A 21,531-nucleotide genomic window follows, 5' to 3' on the forward strand; every position below is an offset into this window, starting at 1 on the left:
GGGGCCGGTGCACTTGGGGGCCTGGTGGATCGGGGACCCAGCTCTCGTGGCCTCATGGGATTAGGAGCGCCAATAACATATTCATGGAAATGGCAGCACCATCCAGAGGGAAACTGTGCTAAGGGGTCAGGTAGAGATGGGTTCGAGTCTCGACTCTCCCCTTGACTTAGGATCGGGGAGTCAGGCACAATTTAACCTCTGTGGCTCAGTTTTCTCATCCCTAAAAGGATGCGGAAGACCATTATTGCATTCCCTCAACAGACACTTTTGGGCACCGCCCTGTGCCAGCCCCACCACAAGCACTGTGGTGTAGCTGTGACCAAGGTGGTCCGAGCTCAGACCCTCACCGCGCCCTCACTCTGCCCTCGTGACCCAGCCACGGGAAGGCTTGTAACCATGCCAACGGCGACTCGGGCCACCACTTACCGAGTGCTCACTGTGTACTAGGCACCCCACTGACCGAAGTGGCCTCACTGAAACTCACGGCAGCCCGAGAGAGGACCGGGCAGGTCGGCCGCGGGGCTCAGTGCCCCCTGCACGGCTTGGTGGCCGTGGGAGGCGAGGCGTGGGGTGCTCGTGCTCAGGAGCACGGGTTCTGAAGTCGCCAGGCCTGGGTTCCGATCCTGGCTCTGCCTCTTAATGTGATACGTTGCCCCCTTTGGGCCTCAGTTTCCACCTCTGCGGAATAGGCCTGTCCCAGTCTTGGGCCTCACAGGGAGTCAAGGGGGGGAAGCAGTGAGGTTAGCCCTGTGGAGCGTTGGTGCAGAAACTGCATCGTGGCTGCTGTTAACCCTCGAGGGTGGGCCGGAGGGGACCCCTGGGCAGAGGCACCCTGGCAATGGGGCGGCCGGCGACAGACCTCCTCCCGGTGGCTGGCCGTGGCCGAGGGCCCGCCAGTCCCGCGCCCCAGTAGCACCGCCCTCTGTGCAGGAGATCGGGCGCATCTCCATCGAGATGAACGGGACTCTGGAGGACCAGCTGAGCCACCTGAAGCAGTACGAGCGCAGCATCGTGGACTACAAGCCGAGCCTGGACCTGCTGGAGCAGCAGCACCAGCTCATCCAGGAGGCGCTCATCTTCGACAACAAGCACACCAACTACACCATGGAGGCGAGCCCGCGCGCCGCCCCGCTTGCCCCGCCCTGCCCTGCCCCGCCCCGCCTGCCCCGGGCTTGGGGGGGCCCTGTGGCAGCCCACGCAGGGCCCGGCTGCCTTATCCCAACCCCCTGGAGAGCTGGGAGGGCAGGCAGCACCCGCCCCCCAGTGTGGCCTCAGCCCTTTCATCCTCACTTGAGGACGCAGATCCAGCCAGCATGTGTGGGAATCCCATGCCCTGGCTCGCTGCCGCCAGGTTACAGCATCAGGGCTGGTTGTCATCCTATCGGTAGCTTGAAATGGTCCGTGGTGACAGCGCTTATTAGACCATGCAAATCGGAAGATACCACCAAATAAAAGGGGGGAAGGGCTGTTTCCCCAGGAAGCTAGTTAAACATTGCCCAGCATGTCTCTGCAAAGTTTCCCTGTGGATCCTGGCACAGGTATCAGGACCCGGTTGTCTGCTGCATCCGTCACTGGGACATAACACCAGTGTGACGTGAACCCCGCTGGTTGGCAGAGGCAATAAGCGGGCACCGTGCCTGTGTCCCTGTGCACATGAGCCACACGGGAGAGTGTGGGGCTGGGTTGGCATTTGGGAGAAAGTTAGGGCGAGCCTGACTCCAGGCCACACACACCCCCGCACAAGGAGAAGCCAGTTCCGAGCCCCCTCAGCTACAGCTGCGGTGGTCCCAGCATCCCCACCTGCCGGCCCAGCCCACACTCACGCCCTCATTCCTCCCGCAGCACATCCGCGTGGGCTGGGAGCAGCTGCTCACCACCATCGCCCGCACCATCAACGAGGTCGAGAACCAGATCCTCACCCGCGATGCCAAGGGCATCAGCCAAGAGCAGATGCAGGAGTTCCGGGCGTCCTTCAATCACTTCGACAAGGTGAGCCACTCCCTCTGCCCCTTGGTGTCTTCCCTCCCCACTGTCACCTCCCACCTTGCCCCCTCCGTCTTTGCATCTGTCCGTTTGTTCACATCACAGTTGCTGAGTATCAGAGGCCACTCACAGGGGGCGGCAGGGCCCCAGCCACTGAAGGGGGTGCAGAGGTGCATCACCTCAACCCACAGCGTGGGCAGCTTCCCTCAGGAAGAGAAAGGGGAGTCCCAAGCCCTGCCCCCGGGGCTATGCATCCTCGCCCACCTGCCGATGCAACCCTGAACAGACAGGTCCCAGCACACCAGGGATTTGAGACCTGACCCAGGAATCTGATCCACACATACACACAGTGTCCTTAAAAGTCAGATTTGGTCTGGCAGCCCCTTTAGAGGGGCCCTGAGCACCAGTTTGCCCCAGGCCCTGCCGGGCCTGATGTGTCATCTGCCTGCTTTCTGTGGGTAGCATGTGCTCTGGGCATTAGGCAGGGGCCCAGCAGGAGGGGGTGCAATTCCCTTTCTCCCACCCCAAATCCTGGAGGTGAGGAGAGCTCCCCTCTTACCTCCCAGGAGTCCTGGGACTCAAGCCTCAATCCTGCACCTCTCAGCTCCCACCCCTGCTCTGGCCCAGAGGAGCTGGGAGGAGGCCTCTGACTGCCCTCCAGGCCACCCACGCCCCTCTACCTGCCCCTCCCTGGCCATCACCTTGTCCACGTCACCTCTAACTCTGTGTTTCCCTCCCCCGTGTGTCCCCTTCCCCCGCCCTCTGCATGTGACCCGGGCCCCTCTCCCCGCCTCGGTGCCGGCCTGGTCTCCACACCGCCCCTTGTGCACACCTGCCTTCGGACGCCGGCAGGACCACGGCGGGGCGCTGGGGCCGGAGGAGTTCAAGGCCTGCCTCATCAGCCTGGGCTACGACGTGGAGAATGACCGGCAGGTACGCGCCCCCTGGGCCCCAGCGGACTGTGGCATTAACTGCTCTTCTCTTTCTCTCTCTCCTTCTCTCTGTCTCCCCTCCCTCTGGCCATCCCACCCCTTGCCATCGTGTGTGCCATTTCACGGGCTCCCTTGCCTCCTCCCTGCCCTGTGTCTCTCCGGACACCTTCCCCCTTACCTGGTCTCTCGGGGCCGCCTCTGTCTCCCCTGCTCCCTGCCACTGTCCTGTTTCCCCGCTGTGCACACGGGGCGGCCCCTCTTGCCTACTCTGGGCCCGGCCTCCTCTGCTGTCCCTGCGTCCTCGAGCAGAAGCAGACAGGCAGCATGGACTCCGATGACTTCAGGGCTCTGCTTATCTCCACGGGATACAGCCTGGTACGCGCCTCTGCCTGCCCTGCTGCTGTGCCTCTCCTCCTCCCCTCCTCTGCCCCTCCTCCCCTCCTCCGCCCCTCCCCCCTCCTCCTCACCCTCCTCACCGCCTCCAGAATGTCCGCGTCCTCGGGGACACTCCTCCACCAGAGCAGCGCGGCCTGGCCTCCCTCCTCCTCCTCTGCTGCATCTGCTGGTTGGGGTCCCTCCGATGACTCCCTGAGCCTCCCACCTCCTTTCCTGGAAGTCTCCGGAGAGAGGAGGTCAGGCCTCCAGCTCTCTCCCCTTCTCTTTCTCTTTCTCTCTTTCTTTCTTCCTCGCCCTGCCCTCCGGAGCTAACTTGCGAGCCAGGGCTGAGGAGCAGTAGACCTGTTAGATCCACTCCCCAACTCCCCAGTTCCCAAAAACGTGGGAGGGGAGGAGCAGAGGGTGCACGGCCCAGGTCTGGGGCAGGTGGGGCAGTCGGCCAGGGAGCCAAGACCCTTGGAGGCGGGCTGACGACGCCTGTCGTGTGCGCTGGGGTCGGGCCCTGCTCTCCCAACCCGGTTCTAGCCACCGGGCTGGCCCGGCCGCCCTGCCCCGCTGAAGGCCGCCTGTCCCCCGCCCACCCCCCTCACAGGGCGATGCCGAGTTCAACCGCATCATGAGCGTGGTTGACCCCAACCACAGCGGCCTCGTGACCTTCCAAGCCTTCATCGACTTCATGTCGAGGGAGACCACCGACACGGACACAGCCGACCAGGTCATCGCCTCCTTCAAGGTCCTGGCCGGGGACAAGGTGAGCAAGACACCTGGGAGGCACCCAGCGGCCGGCGCGGAGGGGCCCTCGCAGCCAGGGCTGGGCGTGAGGGGCCGGGTGGGCCAGCGCCCGTGTCGGGGGTGACCCAGATTCCCGCCCTGCCGCCCCCAGAACTTCATCACAGCTGAGGAGCTGCGGAGAGAGCTGCCCCCCGACCAGGCCGAGTACTGCATCGCCCGCATGGCCCCGTACCAGGGCCCTGATGCCGTGCCCGGGGCCCTCGACTACAAGTCCTTCTCAACAGCCCTGTACGGCGAGAGTGACCTGTGAGGCCCCCACCGGAGAAACCCTGACCAAACACCCCTCCTCACAGCCTCCAGGAGGGGCTGGGGGAGCTCTTCTGCCCCCCTCCCTGCTGCAAGGGCACCCCCTGGCCCGGCTCCTCTGACTCTGTATCTATGCAAAGCACTCTCTGTCAGTCCTTCCTGGGCGGGAGCGGGGTGGGCAGGGAGGGGCTGGGGCAGGCTCTCTCCTCTCTCTTTGTCGGTGCGCCAGGAGGATCTCCCCCTCCCCCTGGACGGGGGTGAGGGAGGCTTCCGGGGTCAGCGCTTCTGGTCTGGTAAATATATATGATGTGTTGTTTTGTTTTGTTTTTTTAACTCTGTGGAGGGGACAGTGGATCCTCACAGCAAAACAGGCCCCCTCCAAGCCCTAGAAACACCCACCCCTCACCACCACCCCCCGGTCCATTTCTTCTCCCCTGAGGTCCCTTCAAGGCCTCCCACATCCAGGCCAAAGCCCAACGTGCCTTGTCCAGGAACCGCCCGGGCCTGCGATGGGCCCCGCAGAGGGTGCCACAGCCGCCCGGCAGGAAAGAGGACCAGCCTGCTCCCTGCTCCCCCATCCCCTCCCCTCACTTGGCATCGCCAGGAGATGAGGGGGTTCAGCTCAGTCCCCCCTCTTCTGCACCAGGAGTGGGGTTGGGCAGACCAGCCTCCCACCCTCACCCCCAGCCAGCCCCCACCTTGCTTTGTCTGGACCTGCGTATCTCTCAGATTTTCTAAGGACCCCCCTCCACCCGCAAAAAAAAAAAAAGAAAAAAAAAAAAACCACACACACACAAAAAACACAAAAAAAAACCACACAAAAATCCACAAAAAAAAAAAACTATGAAAAAAAACCTTTCAGAGAATTACTATTTACTTTATTAACTTACGGATTTATTATATAAATATATATTCACCTAGCAGCATATCTTCGCCGCCTCTTGCTCTCATAATGAAGACATAGCTGATTTGCTCCCCTCCCCCAGCCCCTTACTGATTTCTCTGATGTCTGCCGTCGGCGTGGGTCTCTGGGGACCCCCCCGAGGTGGAGGGTGGGCTGCTGGCCTAGCTGCCTGTTAGTGGATGGTTTCGCTCCACCACCTCCCCCCCCCCTTTTTTTTTGAGTTTATTCCGATTGATTATTTTTTTCTCGGTTTCTGGATAAACCACCCTTCTGGGGACAGGATAATAAAACATGTAATATTTTTAAGAAGGATTCCTACAGTGTCCTCTGTTTTTCTATCTGTTCTCCACCTCTTAGGAGAGCGATGATAGAGCACCTCTTCCCAGAGCGAGGTGGGGCGTGGGAGTGCCCCGATCCCTGTTCCCATGAGTGTGTGAAAGTAGGAGTGCTGTTGGGGACCCACTCCAGGCCAGGCACTGTTCTAAGCGTGTAACGTGGGCTATCTCGTGCAGCCTGCACGAGAAAGGTGCTGTTACCTCGCCCGTTTACCAGAGAGGTGCAGTGACTTGCCCGGTGTCACCCAGCTGGTGAGTGGTGGGGCCAGAAGTCAGCTCCAGGCAGGCTGGCTCCCAAGGCCACGCTCTGAATCACTGCTTAACGTCAGGGCATCAGCCCCCTCCCTGTAGAGGAAACCCTGGTCCGGGCTGGGAGAAGGGAAAGGCAGGGCTCCCAGGCTGAGGTCCTAGAAGGTGGCCACCTCCATCCACTGGGCGAGAGGAAACAGCAGGCATGAGGCCGGGGACTCCTGACACTCCCGTGCCACCCCTCCCTGCAGCCCAGGCTCACCTGTCTGTGGATCAGGCAGACGACCCCCTCCCCACCATCCAGGTGCTGGCTGCAGTGGCCTGTCAGAGAGGGGCAGGTTGAGCGCCCACCTCTGTGGTCCCCCTACCATGGAGACATCCTCCCTCTGTCCCACCAGTGCCAGGGGTGGCACTCACGGAAGATGGAGATGAGCTGGGCCATGCAGGACGCAAAGTGCCCGAAGTCCACGCGCAGACGGCTGTCCCGGTAGCGGCTAGTGAGGGCCTGAGTCAGCTGGTTGGTTAGGTGGAAGCCTGGGCTGCCCCGGGAGCCCCACCTCAGGGTCATACCCCCCCCCCCGACTCCCCAGGGAAGGCAGACACCAGGGGGGCCTGGTTCCACCTCTCTAGTCCCAGCTCTGCCTCATCCCAGCCGTGAGGCCACGGGCAACTCCCTTCACTTCTCTGGGCTTCAGTTTCCTTATCTGTCAAGTGGGGACTATGATAGCCCTGACCCTATAAGGTCGTGTGAAGATGTTATATGTAGAGAGCTTAGGACAGTGTCTGGCACATCATAACTATTGTATTATTATTCCTTTAAACTCTGCCAGATTTCTGCTAATAGACACTAGAGAATATTTCTGTGCAGCAAAGCATTTTTGTCAGCCCCGTATGGAGTCAATTTCTTGATGCTCCATATCAGGGGCGATTTCTGGAGTTCAGAAATCACCTCCGATGAGGAATCGTTCAACAGAGGCTTTTAAAAGCCAGTCCTTGTGAAACCCCTTACCTAGGTTACTGGGCCCTAGTGACCATGACCTCCTGGTTACCCCTCCCCAGGGCCCCCGTTGTCCCCAGCCACCTGGTGGCCTGCACAGGCTGCACCTCATCTCCTGCTCCCCTCCTCCCTCTTCTCTACTTGACCTTGGGCTTTGCCTTGCCTTCTTTGCACCTGATGTTCCCTCTGCCCAGAACACCATGTCCTCTCTCAGCCCGGAGTGTTCCTAGTCTGATACACGCCTCCTTCAGGAAGTCCTCTCAGATACTCAGCCCCCAGCAAGCAGCGTCAAGCTCCTCCTCTCGGGTCTCACAGCTCACATCCCTGCCCTGACCCCTCTGGGCTTCCACATGCCTGCCCTGAGCCCTCTGGGCTGTCACTGTCTTTGGTGGCTCTGGCTGCGCCTGCACTGGGCAGGGAAGTGAGTGGTGGGTGAGGTCCGGGAAGGGCTTCTGGTCACCACTGAAACCCCAGCATCAGCCAGCACAGGGCCTGGAGCAGAGCGGGGCTCAGGGGGTGTTTGTGGAGCAGAGGATAGGATTGGATCGGAGCAGGTAATTTCTCCTGTCCGTCCCCCCAGCCCGGGACTGCCCGGGTCTCCAGACCTTGCTTCCAGCTGGCCCACTCCCTGGTATTCCCTCCACCATACACACCACCTTTCCCTTGCCTGTCAGCTCCAGGCTCACACACAAGTCCCTGACCCTGGATTTGCCTCTCCCTCCTCCCTCTCATACATATTTAAAAATTTTTAAAGAGCTGTCCTCCCAAGGCCTCGTGGGGCTCTCCTGTCTTCCTCCACCCATCTCCTCTCTGACCACCTCCCCCTCCCCACTTGGCTCCAGCCACACTGGCCCCCTGTCCTCATCTCCATCACTGGGCCCCTCGTTCACTCCGCTGCCTCCACACCAGCCTCCTCAGGGCCTTTACACTGACTTTCCCCATCTGGACCGCTCTTCCCCAGAGTCCCCAAGGCTCACTCCCCGCTCCTTCCGGTCTCTGTTCACACATCACCCAAGTGAGGCCTTCCCTGACCGCCATGTCTCAACCCACACCTCACCCGCTGCGGGTCCCAGCACCATGGCCTGTTTCCTTTTGCCACCGTAGGACTTCTCACCATCTGCCCTAGACGTTCTGCCTGTCGTGTGTCTGTACCATCAGCACGTCAGCCCATTAGAGCGCTCCTCTGCCTAGACTAACACCAGGCTTGTACCAGGCACTCGGGCATACCACGTGAACAGTACAGCCTTCCACCTTCCCCCACCCTCTCTCGCCTCTGCTTCTGCTTACCTGGGACTCTTGTTTCTCAGGCTCACATCTCCCAGTCTTCTCTCTGACTCCATCTCCCCCCTGTCTTGAGTTCCTTTCTTTTCCTGCACCTCCCTGGACCTTTGACTTCCCCCCTCAGGGTCTCCCCCTGCCTCTCAGACTCTGGGTCACATCACCCCCAGCCCCCCATCTCCCCATGTCTCACCCTTCCCTTTGCTGTGGCAGATGAGCCCTGGGGTGGGGTGGGGGGTCTGGGAGTTCTGTGTCTGATCCCAGACCACAGCCCGTCCACGCAAGGTGGGGTGGGGGACAGATCACACGCACTTTTCTAACTGCATAGCCCAGGGAAAAAGTTGCTCTCTGCCTCTGTTCATTGGCTAGGATTTTTGTGCTCCCACACAAATGGAATGGGGTTGTTCTACGTCTCCTGGAAGCACTCAGCCTTTCAGTGGCAGCCTTCCTTTGGGCACTCTGGCACGCGGTCACGGAAGCTACATTCCCCAGCACCAAACCCTGTGGGCTCCATTCCACAGGCTCCTCCTGGCCACCCTGTGTATTAGCCATTTTACAGAGAGGGAAATGGAGGCTCCAGGCGCCCAGGGCCACCCAAGGCGTCCAGGAGTCCAGGACATTCTACCATGAGGTCCTGGGGGCTGGGGCCTCTCAGACACCAGCTCCCAACTCCCCCTTCCCCTCCCAGGAGGGCCGCACTCCCTCCCTCAGTGCCCTCCTCCCCCCACACAGAGGATTCTCCCCCTTTGGGCCTCTCTCAGGGTCACCCAGTTCCTGCCAAGAGTGGGCAACTAAGGTGTGGGCTTTGTGGATGGCAGGGGAGGAGTACAGGGGAGGAGGGGGAGCAGATCCGTCCCCAGGATCCCGCAGGACCTCTGTCCATACCCGCTGCGTTCAGGGCCAGCCTCAGTTCATAGGAGTTCATGGTTCCAGAGGCGTCCTCATCGAACTTGTCAAATGTGGCCTGGGCAGGGAGGTCTTGGTCAGTCCCACACCCAGGCCCCTGAGCACCCTGAAGAAGGCTGAAAGGAGGTCTCGGAGCCAGACAGCCTGAGTTCCCACCCGCCTCCCTTTCTTCCTGGCTGCCCTGTGCAAGCAGCTTAACCACTTTGGGTGTCTGTTTCCCAATCGGTAAATTGGGAATAACAGTACCAGCAGTAACAGGGTTGTTGTGAGGACAAGGTGAGATTCTACCCACAAAGGGCTTAGTGAGGGCTCAGTGAACAGTGGCTTACCACTTGCAGTGTGGGGAGGCCTGGGACCATCTCCTCCTCACAGGGATCCAGAGCCGGGAGGGGGGGGGTGGGGAATTACCGCCTCCCAGTGGTAGACAAGCAAAGGCCCCTCAGGTCACACAGCCAGAAAGGGGCAGAGCTGGGAGCTGGGATTCCAACCCAGGATCCAAGTCTGCTCTTGATCCTTGAGCTATTTAGTGCCCCTAGAGGGACAACAAAGGGGTGTATGGGGCAGGGATATCACAGCCAGATGCCTCCAGGTTGGCATGGTGTGGTCAAGTTCCCCTTCTCCCCTGGGGCCCTGCTAGCCCACAGAGCACCTATGCCCATGTTAGTAAAGGTGCCTCTCCCTCCAGAAGGAGGTGCCCTGCACAGCCCCCATCTTACCTGCCACTCCAGGAGGTGGCCCCAGAGCTGCTGGAAGTGGTACAGATCGAGGCTTCGCCCATGCTGGGGATACGGCATCTGGTTAAGGTCAATGTCCCCAAAAGGGAAGCGGAGGCCATCCTCCCTACCTAGGCAATGCCCCCGTCATATACCCCAAAACGCTGCAGCAGCTGCTCACAGGTCCTGAGCCCAATTTCTCTGGGAGTCCGTGCATGGGCCCTGGCTACAGGAAAAAAAAAAAAGGCACTTCCTGCATACTGGCCATCATTGTAAGTGCTAGGGATGGATTATTGTTATCCCCAATAATCCTTTCTGAAACTGAGGTGCAGAAAGCCATGTGACTGCTGGAAACTAGTAGAGCTGGGATTTGAACCCAGGCACGGGGGTCTGGGTCTGTGCTCAGGACAGTTACACTTCCGTAGAGGAAGATGGGCTTATAAGTGGCCATGGCCTTGGCCACGGGTCCTATCACAGAACCCACAGGTCTGGCTACAGGGGAGATGCCAGCAGGCTGAGCCCAGGGTTCCCATGTCCTGACTCCCAGAAGCATCGTGGATTAACACACATGGGGGCTCTGTGGAGTCCACTCTTGGTCCCCAACTCACCAGGCTCCAGGGCAATGCTTAATAAGGTCTGGAGCTGAGGGGCATTGAGTTCTTCCTCCTGGTAAGGAGAGAGCCGGTTGTGAGCCTGCACTCAGGCAGTCATTCAACAAACAGCCCGGGGCCGGCCTGCCCTCTCAGAGCTCCTGGTCCCAGAAGGGAGTGAGACCTGTCCCCAGAGTGGTCAGGGCTGCAATGGGGAAGCATTGGGCTTCGGGAGCCCACAGAGGGCAAGCAGCTGACCAGCCTGGGGGAGGGTCAGGGCACGTTGGAAAGACAAGGCCTTAGCCTGGCAGGGGTTGTGAAGGGAGAGAAAGCAGTCCAGGGGGAGGGTACAGACTGAGCAAAGGCCCTGAGGCAGGGAAGAGCTGTGAGCATTTTGAGAAAAGAAGCTCATGAGATTTAAGCACAGACAGACTGAGAAACCAAAGCAAAATGAGATGTCTAGGATGAGGGAGGGAGGGAGGGAGGGGTACATGGCGAGGGGAGGGGAGGAGAGAGGAGGGGAGGGGAGGGACCCCCTTAGCTCTGCCCCATCTCCTCACCTCTCCTGTCGGCTCGTGAAACAGCTGCTCCATAGCTCCAGGGGAACGTAGGGGACCTGTGGGGTAGGGGGTGTTTAGTTCTGGCCAAGAGGACCCCCGCCCCCCAGCACACACACACACCCTCGCACCCCCTTCCCAGAGCAGCGCCTCACCATGAGGGCACGCAGGTCGGCGCTGATCACATCATCTATCTCCCTGCAAATTACAGACGCGAGATGGGGGAGGGGACTGCTCACCCCGCGGCTGGGGATATGGGCCGCGCGGGGTCTCAGCTGAGGCTCGGGCGGGGTCTCAGCTGAGGCTCGGGTGGGGTCTAGGCGGGATCCTGGGGGCGCTGGGCTGACCCAGGCGCGGGGCAGGGGATCCCGGGGCGGGGCAGGGGATCCCGGTTCACACCGCGGCGTGGCGGCGCTCGGAGAACACGCGCAGCGTGAAGTCGGCCTCGTCGCCGGCGCGGGCGGCGCTGGATACCACCAGATAGTGGCCGGGGCGCAGGCGGCAGCAGCGGCTCACGTCGCGGCGGGCACAGAAGGGCGAGCGGTCGGCGCGCGGCAGGCCCCGCAAGAGCGCGCGACCGACTGCGCAGGGAGTCCCACAGTCCCAGCAGCTGGGGGGCAGAGCGGCGTGACCACCGCCGTCCAAGTGCACCCCACCCAGCCTCCGACCCACTGCATCCTCCACACCGCCCTGTCCAAACCCACTGGTCGCCCATCACCCCAAGCGCGTCCCGGGCCGCCAGGTTGTCCCAGCCGCTGGGGCTTGCTCAGAGATGGATGGAATCTGGGGTCCTATCTGATACCCACCTCCTCTGGGATCTGTAAGAAGGAAGAGCAGGGTGGAGGCAGGGCCAGGCGGAGGCAGCCGCCCCTCAGAGTGCCCCTGCTCCTGGTCCCTCCACACCCCTCCCTCTCTTTTCCTCCCATCCCACCCCTTCTAAAGCCCCTGTCTCCTTTCTGACCCCTCACCCCTCTACCCTTCTGGCCCCCAGCCTCTCCCTCTGCGCCCTCCCTAGCCCTTCAGTCTCTCCTTGACCCCCACCTCCAATTGCCTCAGCTGTCTCCTGACTCTGACCCTCAGCCCCCATCCTCTACCCACTCGGATCCCGCCTTTGGCCTCCTGCACCTCCATGCCTCTGTGTTCCCCCATTGCCTCTTCCAGCCCGGGGTCCCACCTGGAACACGTGGAAGCCCACGGTCAGGTATGTGAGGCCCTGGGCCCTCAGGCGCCGCCGGTTGCGCTGGATGAGTGACAGGAGCACAGTGCATTTGGGGGTGCGTCCCCCCCAGTGTGGGGCCCCACACCCCTGCTGCCCCCCAGCCCTCCCAGGGCCCCTCCTCCTCCTCCTCATCATCATCACCAGGCTCCAGCAGCGTCAGCCGGAACTGGGGGTGAGTCCAGAAGGTTTCTAGTAAAGGATAAAGAAACAGGGTTACCCAGCATGCCACGGCCCCCCTTGCTTGCCTTCAGGGGCCCCTCCAGGCCTCACCGGCACCAGGCTGGCCCCCGCCAGAGTTGAAGCCACGTACCCAGCGGCCTTGGAAGGTGTGGATGTGCCTGCCGCCTCCAGCCAGGCTGGGGACCAACACCTCAGGGCTCAGCGAGCAGACCTGGATGGTGGCGAAGTGGCAGAGGAAGTCCTGCAGCTCCATCCTGGACGGTGGCCGGCAGTCAGACCCTGGCCTGGCCCCCACCCCAAATAGCTCATGACCCCCCAAGTCACAAAGCCCCTAAATTCCTTAAATGTCGCCAAGTACACTTCAGTCCCCCAAATAATACATGTCTCCAGAAATGACCCTCAAATTAGAGCCCTCCAGCTCCCTCAGATTTCTCCAAGTCCTCAGAAATGCCCTACAAACAGCCAAGATCTACAAACTCCCCCCAAATATTGTCAAATTGCCTTCAACCCCCAAATATCAAGACCCTCAGATTCTCTATTACCAGTAAGTATCCTTCAGCCCCTCAATATTGCCAAATCTCAAGAAATGCCCCAAGGTCACCAAGCCTCCCTCAATTGCCCTAAATATTACCCATCCCCCTTCGACTCTCCAAAGATTACTATGCTTCCAAGTTCCCTAATGTTACTGCTAATTCTAATTCGACTCCCTGAAATAGAACACAACTCCCGAATTACCACAGATATGGACAGTTTCTCCCCATTAGGACCCACCCCCATGAACTTCTCCCATGTCCCTTCAAGCAGGACTTGCCCCCTCCCTGACCCCGCTGGCCTGGCACCCCTCCCCGAAGCAGACCAGGGACCCTGCCCCACTCACCAGAACTCGCCATCCTCCTTTTTCACCAGCAAGGCATCTCGCCACTCAGCGGGGAGCGCGTCCCAGCGTGGGCAGCTGGGGAGACCGAGGTGTAAGGGGTGGGCAGGTGGGACCGAGCCACCCACCCACCCCAGATCCATCCCACCTGTCACTCCAGGCCCCAGGCCACTCCACTCGGCCCCGTGGGCTCCACAGCCACATCAGACGCACATTGGTGAAGCCCAGTGACACCTAAGGGAGACGTGGTCAGTCGGGGTTTGGTGCTTGGACACCCCCTGCCAGCCCACCCTGGGGGTTCCTCACCTTGTGTGTGCCTGTGACTGAATATGCATGTCCCTTCACCAGCCCATCTTCTGTACGGTACTTGCCCTGATCACTCTGGGAAGAGGACAGGACAGTGAGCCATAGCGGGGGACAGGGCTCCCCGCTGCATCCCCACCTCCTTTCACCGAAGCAGGAGTCACCCAGAGCACCTAACTGAATGGCACCAGGCTCCGAGAGGGGCTGGGAGTTGGCGAGTGAAGGCAAGAGAAGGAGAGAGAGGCAGATGGAGACAAGAGACCAAAACAGGTTTAAAGAGGAGAGACATAGGACTTCCCTGGTGGTGCAGTGGTTAAGAATCCGCCTGCCAACGCAGGGGACATGGGTTCGAGCCCTGGTCCGGGAAGATCCCACATGCCACGGAGCAACTAAGCCCGTGTGCCACAACTACTGAGTCTGCGCTCTAGAGCCCGCGAGCCACAACTACTGAAGCCCGTGCACCTAGAGCCCGTGCTCCTCAACAAGAGAAACCACCGCAATGAGAAGCCCGCGCACCACAACAAAGAGTAGTCCCCGCTCGCGCAACTAGAGAAAGCCCGCGCGCAGCAACGAAGACCCAACGCAGCCAAAAATATAAATAAATAAATAAATTTATTTTTTAAAAAAATTTACTAAAAAAATAAATAAATAAAGAAGAGAGACATAGAGACACGGGGACAAAGAAAGATACGGAACAGAGAGGAATAGAGGTGGAGAAACGCAAAAGACACTCAGTAACTGAGTAGAGGATTAAATAAATGAATGAACGAATGAGTTAGACTGACTCAGTGAATGAATATGTGATTGGGTCACAGATGGACATATGACCCAAGCTGAGCCCGTGAAAAATCAGTCCTGAGACTTTTGTTGAAATTCTCAGAAAGAGGCACTTTTTTTTTCACACACACACATCCCCCGGGGGCAGTAGGAGGAACCTGCAGCTGTGGGGCCCACTTTTGTGCCCATGAGAGGAAAGCCTGCCTGTGAGTGAATCTAACCCAGAAGTAAGAATAGAAAAACACATTCACAACATCCACTAAGCACCTGGATCCAGCTGTGCCTGAAGCTTAATTAGTCATGAGAGCAAATAAATGTCCTTTTGACTTGCTGGCATTAGATTTGTGAGAGACAATAAGCCAACAGTGAAAGCAGAGGGGAGAAAGACACAGGACACCACCCCTCTCTAGCTGTGACTGCACTCTGGTCCTGGCGGGGGTCTTCATGGGAGTCTGACTCTCTCACCAGGGCAGTGGCTCCCACGAGGGACTCCTTGGCCAGGGCATGGCGCAGGGTAGAGAAGAGGCCTAGAGTGTCCTGCCTCAGGTAGAGCACCTCGCCCACACCGCCTGTGAAGTCCATGAAAGCCTCATTCATGTGGCCGCCTCGCATCACCTCATAGGAGCCAACGAGCCTGTGGGAGCAGGTCTGGGGTGGGGTGTCTGAGGCATGGGCGAGTATCTTGGGCAACCATGGGAATGTGGGGGGCCTCTGTCTCAGGCTGAGGTCCCAAGGGCTATCCCCCAAATTTGCAGACTCTTAAGGAGGGTGCACTTGGGAAGCCCCGGGAAATTGGGCTGGTGGCTCCTGGGGCCACCAGGACTGCGTGATTTGGGGGTCAAAGAAGAGCTCTGTCAGAATTCTGGGCATCCTGGGGGCTGTGTCTGACACTTTGAGTCTGTGGGAGATGTCTGCTTTGGGGGGTGATCCCTATGGGGTTTGTCAGGGATTTCAGAGCTGCAGAATGGGGAAAAGCGAAGATTTAAGGGTTCCAGGGATTACACCCAATATTTTGGAGGTGTCTTGGGTTTCTCAAGGGATCAGGAGAGATTGTCTGAGATTACAGGTCCCCCAAGGGGATCACTTAGATTTGGTGACTCTGGGGCCTGATACGAGATTTCAGTCTCCTTCAGAATTAAGAGTGTTCAGTGGGTATCTAGGAATATTTTGTGTGAAATATCAATGGAGGGGGACTTCCCTGGTAGTCCAGTGGTTAAGACTCTGTGCTCCCAATGCAGGGGGCACGGGTTCGATCCCTGGTCAGGGAACTAAGATCCCGCATGCCACAAGGCACAGCCCCAAGAAAAAAAAAAAATCAGGGAGGTGTTTATGATTTGGAGGTCCTCAGGCGATGGTATGACATGAGGGTCCTGTGGGCTGTACCTTGGTTTGAGATCTTTGGCGGGTTGTCTGGAGGATCCCAGAAGTCCGGGGACTCCGGGCGTCCCCTGTGGCTTGGGGCCTGCTGGCTGGGACTTGGGGTTGCCGCTGGTGGCATCGGGGTCCTTACTTGGCGTAGGCTTTTTCCAGGAGTGGGACCCAGAACTCGTTCCGCTGATCCGAACGCACGGACATCAGCTTCCCCTCACGCACAGGCAGCCTGTCATCCACCATGACGTCTACCCAGCAGCCAAACTGCCAGAGCTGGTGTGAGAAGGGGAGGGGCCTGGGCTCGGCTTCCCACCTCCAACCCTGCTGGGCCCCAACCTCTGACACCTGACCCTGCTGTACCAGTCCGGGAATTACAGCCCCAAGGGGACAGTGTCAACTATGAAATCCATGTCACCCTGGGGGAAACTGAGGCATGAACAGAGGAACCGAGCTTTACCTGGAAGTGGAAGACGCCTGCATAGCCATCTTGGAAGCCCTGTCCCGGGGGGACCACCTGGGACAGGAGTTGTGGGTACAGAGTGATGGAGGCAGCAGCTGCAAGAAACCAGCAGTTACCTGGCAGGAAAGGCTGAGATTGGGGGAGGGTGGAAAGAGGGAGACCGAGGCACCAGGAGAGGAGAGCCTGAGAGGGAGAGGGAGGGGCAGGGACAGGGCAGGGGGAGGCTGAGGGCGGAGCTGTCAGGGTCCCCACTGCAACCTGCCAGATCTGGGGGCTCAGCATGGGTTCAGTGGTCTCACCCAGACTCCCCTGACACATGTCTGTTCGGCTCATGTCCTCACAGATGAACTGGGGCTCAGCGCAAAACTCCTGGGGGAGATGGGGGAATCTAGACCTCAGACGGGAAGGGGAGGGAAGGAGCAGCTGTGGGGTCAGATGCCTGGGCCCCGTCCTGCCCTCGCGGCTCTGGAGTAATGAGCACCTCCAACCCCATGAGAGGCTTGTAAAACCTGTGGGCAGCCGTTTGGCTTCCCTGGGCCTCCCTTGACCCAGGACTGCTGAACCTGCTCTGAGCTGGTCCCACAGTGACACCTCCTTCCTCAGACCCAGGAGTCCAGGGCCCCATCCACACATTACATGGGGCCTCTTCCATTCCACCCCTTCGGCCTTCTCCGAGTCAGGCCCCAGCTGGTCATAGCCAAGGGCATCAGGGCCAGCAGGGAAGTAGGGATCTCAGAACAGGATCCCCTCATCCAGGCAGGCTGCTCGGATTGCTTTGTAGTTCTGGCCCCGAAAGGGCTTTGGGCCCTTGGTTCCAGGCCCTGCCTCCTCGTTCACCAGCTGGATGGTGACTCTCCTGCTGCCACACGCCATCCGGACACTGCGGGCTCACAGGCCGGCTCCAGGCCCTTTAACCTCCTGAGTCATGGGGGTGGGGCCTCGCCTCCATCTGAGCCCAGATGGGGGTCTTTAGGCAGAGAGGAACCTTCCCTCGTTAATATTAATTGATGGTTTGGGGTGCCGGGGAGCAAGGATGCCTCTTCAGTGTTTTCCTCCTCAGGGCGTGGGGCCTTCAGTTGTGGCCAGGGTAGCAGCTTAATGGGCTTGGCCAGCAGCAGGAGGGAAGGTGGGCAGAGCTGAAGGAGGACCGGCTGCTGCTGTGGGAGTGCCTAGAAGGAGGTCAGTGTGGGTGGTGCATCTCTGCCAGCTTGTCCCTGCAGGCCTCCCTCTGTGGGGTTGAGGAGGGCAGGGATGGGGAGGGAGGCATCTTTTTTTTTTTTTAGTGCCTTTGATCTGCCTTTTTTACAGGCTGCTTTATCCTGGAGGGAGGCATCTTTACTGCTGTATCTCTCTCTCTGTGTCTCTCCATCTGACAGTTTCTCTCTCTGCCTACCATTGTTATCTCTCTTCTCTATCTTGACCTCACTGTCTCTATCCATCTCTCTTGTCTCCTTTTGTCTTCCTCCATTTTTTGTTTATCTGTATCTGTGTTTCTCTCTGTATCTCCCACTGTCTCCATCTCTCTCTCTCTCTCTTTTTTTTTTTTTTTGGCCGTGCTGCGCAGCATGTGGGATCTTAGTTCCTGACCAGGGATCGAACCCGCGCCCTCTGCATTGGAAGCGTGGAGTCTTAACCACTGGACCGCCTGGGAAGTCCCTCCATCTCTCTCTTTATATCTCTTCCTGTGTCTCTTTTTCTCTCTGTATTTGTCTTGTGGATGCCTCACTGTCTGTCCCTCTCCATTTTTCTCCCTGTCCCTGTAACTCCTCAGTCACCCAAAGTGGGACCCCCATCTCTCCCCTCCCTGACAAGGCAGACCTCAGCCTGGTCGCCCCAGGCAGAGCTGACCATGGAGGGGCTGCTCTGCACCTACCTGCCCTGGGCTGGGGCAAGGCCCACCAGTGACTATGACACCCCATCCTGCCCACCTGTGGCTCAGGGTTCGGTAGAATAGTATTTCCCCAAAAGGATGCTGGAGCTGATTCTGGTGGTGGAGCGGCTGGAAGAAGGACCTTGGTTCTTGTCTTCTTTGAAGAAAGAATTCAGCAAAGAGACAAAGATTATGAAAAAGATAAAAGTGTTTATTAGAAGCAAAGTACACGTGGCAGAGCAACAGAGGTTGCACACAATAGGGGCAGCTTAGGTTGCTTTTATAGGGGCACTTTTCTGGGTTTTTCTTCTGACCAATCACCTCCATATTTGGTCCTGGTGTGGGCACCAATCTCTCAGCCAAGATGGATTCCAGCTGGCATCTTCTCCCTCCTTTTGCCCTTCCCCTAGACTGAGGGCCTTTTCTGCACATGTTTTGGGCTGGGAAATCCACAAGAATGCGCCCAATCAGGGCCCAATACCTCCGCTGGTATCCCATCTCGAAGCAGCAGGAGACCAGCTGCAGCTGCTCATCCAGGGGCCTATCTATCTCCTACCTCAGATCCCTCCTGAGAGATGTGGACCCAAAAAAATCTTATTGGGAGGATGAAGGGCAATGGTTCATCTTCTGTAGCTTCTTCAGGCTGACATTGGGTTCATAGACCCCACCTAATTGGGGCCACGGAACTCTTACCTTGCCTTGTTAGGGGCCCCAGGGCAACTTCTGCTGTTATTCCGGCAGGACTGGTTTCAGGGAGTGGATGGAATCCCTGCATCACCATCATCTTGAATTGCTGTAACCCGGAAAAAGCAAACTTAACAAGCAGATTAAAAAGTCAAGAGCTGAAGATCAGCCTGAGAGTAGGCCCTTGCTCTTCCCATTGATCTGCCTTAGCCAGGGTCAAGATAAAGGGCTGCCCTAGGCCCACCCTTAACTCTAATATAGCCCCAAGGGAGCCCAGAAGGTCTCTCCCCAGTAGTAGGGTAGGACACTCAGGAACAACTAGAAAGGCATGTGAGATCAAACACTGTTCAAACTGGCAAGCGAGAGGCCCAGGGAAGTAATGTGTTCAAGGCTTTCTGTCAACATCAGTTACGTGCAACTTTTAGAGGAAAGAGGCCCAGCATGAGAAATCAAGACAGAATAAGTGGCTCCCGTATCAATTTAAAAAATCAATCTTCTTACCTGCCACATCAAGGACCACCTGGGGCTCCTCGACAGAGATAGACAGCTCATGAGGGGGCATGGGGGAGCCGCCAGAATCCCCGGGACCGCCTCAGTTGTCCAGCATGGCCATCTGGAGCAGGAGCCCCCCTTCCCCTTCAGGACTGAGGGCACTTCCATCTCCAGAGACTGGTCTCTTTGCAGACTGGGCATGGCCTGGGGGCGCTCCTGGCATTTACAGGCCCAGTGGCCAGTTGACTTATATTTGAAGCATTCCCTCTTGTTGGTTTTACCTCGAGACTGATGGTTGAAACTCCTTGTCCCCTTTGGGTTGCCCTGAGGTTGCCAGGCATGGCTGACAGCAACTGTTACCTGTTTAGCTTGAGCCTTGGCCTGCCTGTTCTCACATTGAGTTCTTTCCTCCTCCTGAATTTGATCTCGATTATTAAATACCCCAAAGGTCACCTCTAAGTGTTGGTGCATAGGGGTTTGTGGGCCTAATTGTAACTTTTGGAGTTGTCACCTAATATCTGGGGCAGACTGACAAAATGTTGTCCCAGCAGAGCTTGACCCTCGGGAGTGGAGGGGTCTATGTTAGTAAATTTTCTAAAAGCCTCCACAAGCCGTCCCTGAAAGAGAACTGGGTTTTCTTCTTTCTCTTGGGTCACTTCCCTGACCTTTTCATAGTTAACTGGCTTTCTGATGCACTTTCTCATTCCTTCTTCTTTTTTTTTTTTTTTTATATTTATTTATTTATTTGTCTGCGCTGGGTCTTAGTTGCAGCATGCGGGATCTAGTTCCCTGACCAGGGGTGGACCCGCGCCCCCTGCATTGGGAGCACGGAGTCTTAACCACTGGACCGCCAGGGAAGTCTCCTTCATTCCTTCTAATAGGCATTGGACCATGTGGTTCCTGGCCTTCATTCCCCCCAGGGAATTATAATCCCAAGTGGGCTCCTGATTTGGGACTGCGTCCTCACCCACATCATAAATGTGAGGTTGGTCCCTGGTGAGCTGATCAGCGTGCCCCTGGACTGCTGTCTAAATCCTGTGTTTCTCCTCTTGGGTACAGCTGGTAGATAGTACTATTTGGACATCCTTCCAAGTTAAATCAAAGTCCAGGGTTAGGGGTTGAAATCCTTCAGTAAATCTACTAGGGTCTCCAGAAAATCATCCCAGCCTTTGTTCACATTGGACTAAGTCAGAAGAAGGGCACATGTACTCTGATTGTGCCTTCGCCATTTGCCACTTCTCTAAGAGGGCATATTCTCCCTGATCCTGGGTGATAGGAAGTCCCACTATGGGTTACCTCAGCAGGACTAGCCTTTTCATCCTGGGGTACCGGTGTGGATAAAAGAGCATAGATAGGTAGGATTTGGGATTGGTCAGGGGGATACAGAGTAGGAGAGGCTCAGTTTCCTCCCTGAGAGTCGGGGGTGGGTGTTTAAAAGAGGATTGTCTAAAATGGAGGAAAGTACACATTGAAGAAACAAAATACGCGTGGCAGAGCACACAGGCAAACTCAGAGAGAGTTGCAAGCAATAGGGGTGGCTTAGGTCGCTCATATAGGGGGAGTTTTCTGGGTTGTTTTTCTGGCCAATCATCTCCATGTTTTATCCTGGGGTGGGCGCCCATCTCTCAGTCAAGATGGATTCCAGCTGGCATCTTCTCCCTCCTTTTGTCCTTCCCCTAGACTGAGGGCCTTCTCTGCGCATGTGTTGGGCTGGGAAATCCACAAGAATGCACCCAATCAGGGCCCAATGCTCCCGCTGGTATCCCATCTTAAAACATCAGCAGGAGACCAGCTGCAGCTGCTGAGTCTGGGGCCTATCTATCTCCTACCTCAGAGCCATTGGAAGAAATGGGAGAAATAGGTTTCAAGTGGCCGAAACTCACCAGTTTTCATCCCCACAGCCCTTCCACACTCAGCAGGGGGGTCTCCTGCCCCAGCAGAGCCTTGTCTCCTCTGTGATACTAGATGTCGCTCAGCCCTCTGGGATCTTTCCCCCCAGATGGACCAACAGATATTGTCTGTGCCTCCCGGCTGTGTGGCCACAAAAAGGAGGTTATAAACAGGTTTTCTTCCTATAGAATTGCAGAGACCAACCCTCCATGTGAGGCAGGTGACAGGGTTAGGAGTCAGAGGGCCTGGGTTCAAATCTCAGATCTGCCACTTAGAACTGTGTGTCGTGGGCAAGTCACTTATCCTCTCTGTGCCTCAGTTTCCTCATCTTTACAATGGGGATAATAATAAGACCTACCTCTGGGTGTTGTTGTGAGAAACATATGAGTTGATATGTGGGACATGTTCAGAACAGTGCCCGACACACAGTAGTTGCTCAATGAACGTTCTATGTCATGACTACGTCCTGCGATCCCATCTATGGTCACCTATCACCACTGGCTCTGGCTGCTGTCTCTGCCATTTCCACAGGC

At 57.8% G+C, this 21,531-nt stretch overlaps 2 protein-coding genes across 6 annotated transcripts in view; one reads left to right on the forward strand and one right to left on the reverse strand.

Moving 5' to 3' along the window:
- The window catches only part of ACTN4 (actinin alpha 4), a 72,348-nt gene extending 66,783 nt beyond the window's left edge, over positions 1 to 5,565 (forward strand). For 3 of the 5 annotated variants that reach the window (XM_061174296.1, XM_061174298.1, XM_061174299.1), the window contains 5 exons: positions 931 to 1,110; positions 1,843 to 1,989; positions 2,836 to 2,916; positions 3,904 to 4,062; positions 4,195 to 5,565. In XM_061174296.1, coding sequence (XP_061030279.1) covers positions 931 to 1,110; positions 1,843 to 1,989; positions 2,836 to 2,916; positions 3,904 to 4,062; positions 4,195 to 4,353 — 726 coding nt within the window. In that variant the 3' untranslated portion in view covers positions 4,354 to 5,565. Of the gene's footprint in view, positions 1 to 930; positions 1,111 to 1,842; positions 1,990 to 2,835; positions 2,917 to 3,224; positions 3,291 to 3,903; positions 4,063 to 4,194 lie in introns of all 5 variants that reach the window. The other 2 variants (XM_061174300.1, XM_061174297.1) reach the window with 1 other exon arrangement.
- A 430-nt stretch (positions 5,566 to 5,995) lies between these two features.
- On the reverse strand, positions 5,996 to 16,935 carry CAPN12 (calpain 12). Its single transcript, XM_061174301.1, is given in 24 exon segments — positions 5,996 to 6,019; positions 6,100 to 6,158; positions 6,255 to 6,371; positions 8,998 to 9,076; positions 9,735 to 9,797; positions 9,887 to 9,957; positions 10,340 to 10,397; positions 10,882 to 10,913; positions 10,916 to 10,937; positions 11,034 to 11,076; positions 11,276 to 11,454; positions 11,456 to 11,488; positions 11,685 to 11,696; positions 12,053 to 12,163; positions 12,165 to 12,286; positions 12,368 to 12,531; positions 13,155 to 13,229; positions 13,300 to 13,385; positions 13,458 to 13,532; positions 14,697 to 14,865; positions 15,742 to 15,875; positions 16,060 to 16,178; positions 16,362 to 16,431; positions 16,699 to 16,935. Coding segments are annotated over 24 exon segments (2,154 nt in total).
- Between the last annotated feature and the right edge of the window lie 4,596 nt (positions 16,936 to 21,531).

Source organism: Eubalaena glacialis, chromosome 18 (assembly GCF_028564815.1).
Source record: "Eubalaena glacialis isolate mEubGla1 chromosome 18, mEubGla1.1.hap2.+ XY, whole genome shotgun sequence".
Lineage (NCBI taxonomy): Eukaryota > Metazoa > Chordata > Mammalia > Artiodactyla > Balaenidae > Eubalaena > Eubalaena glacialis.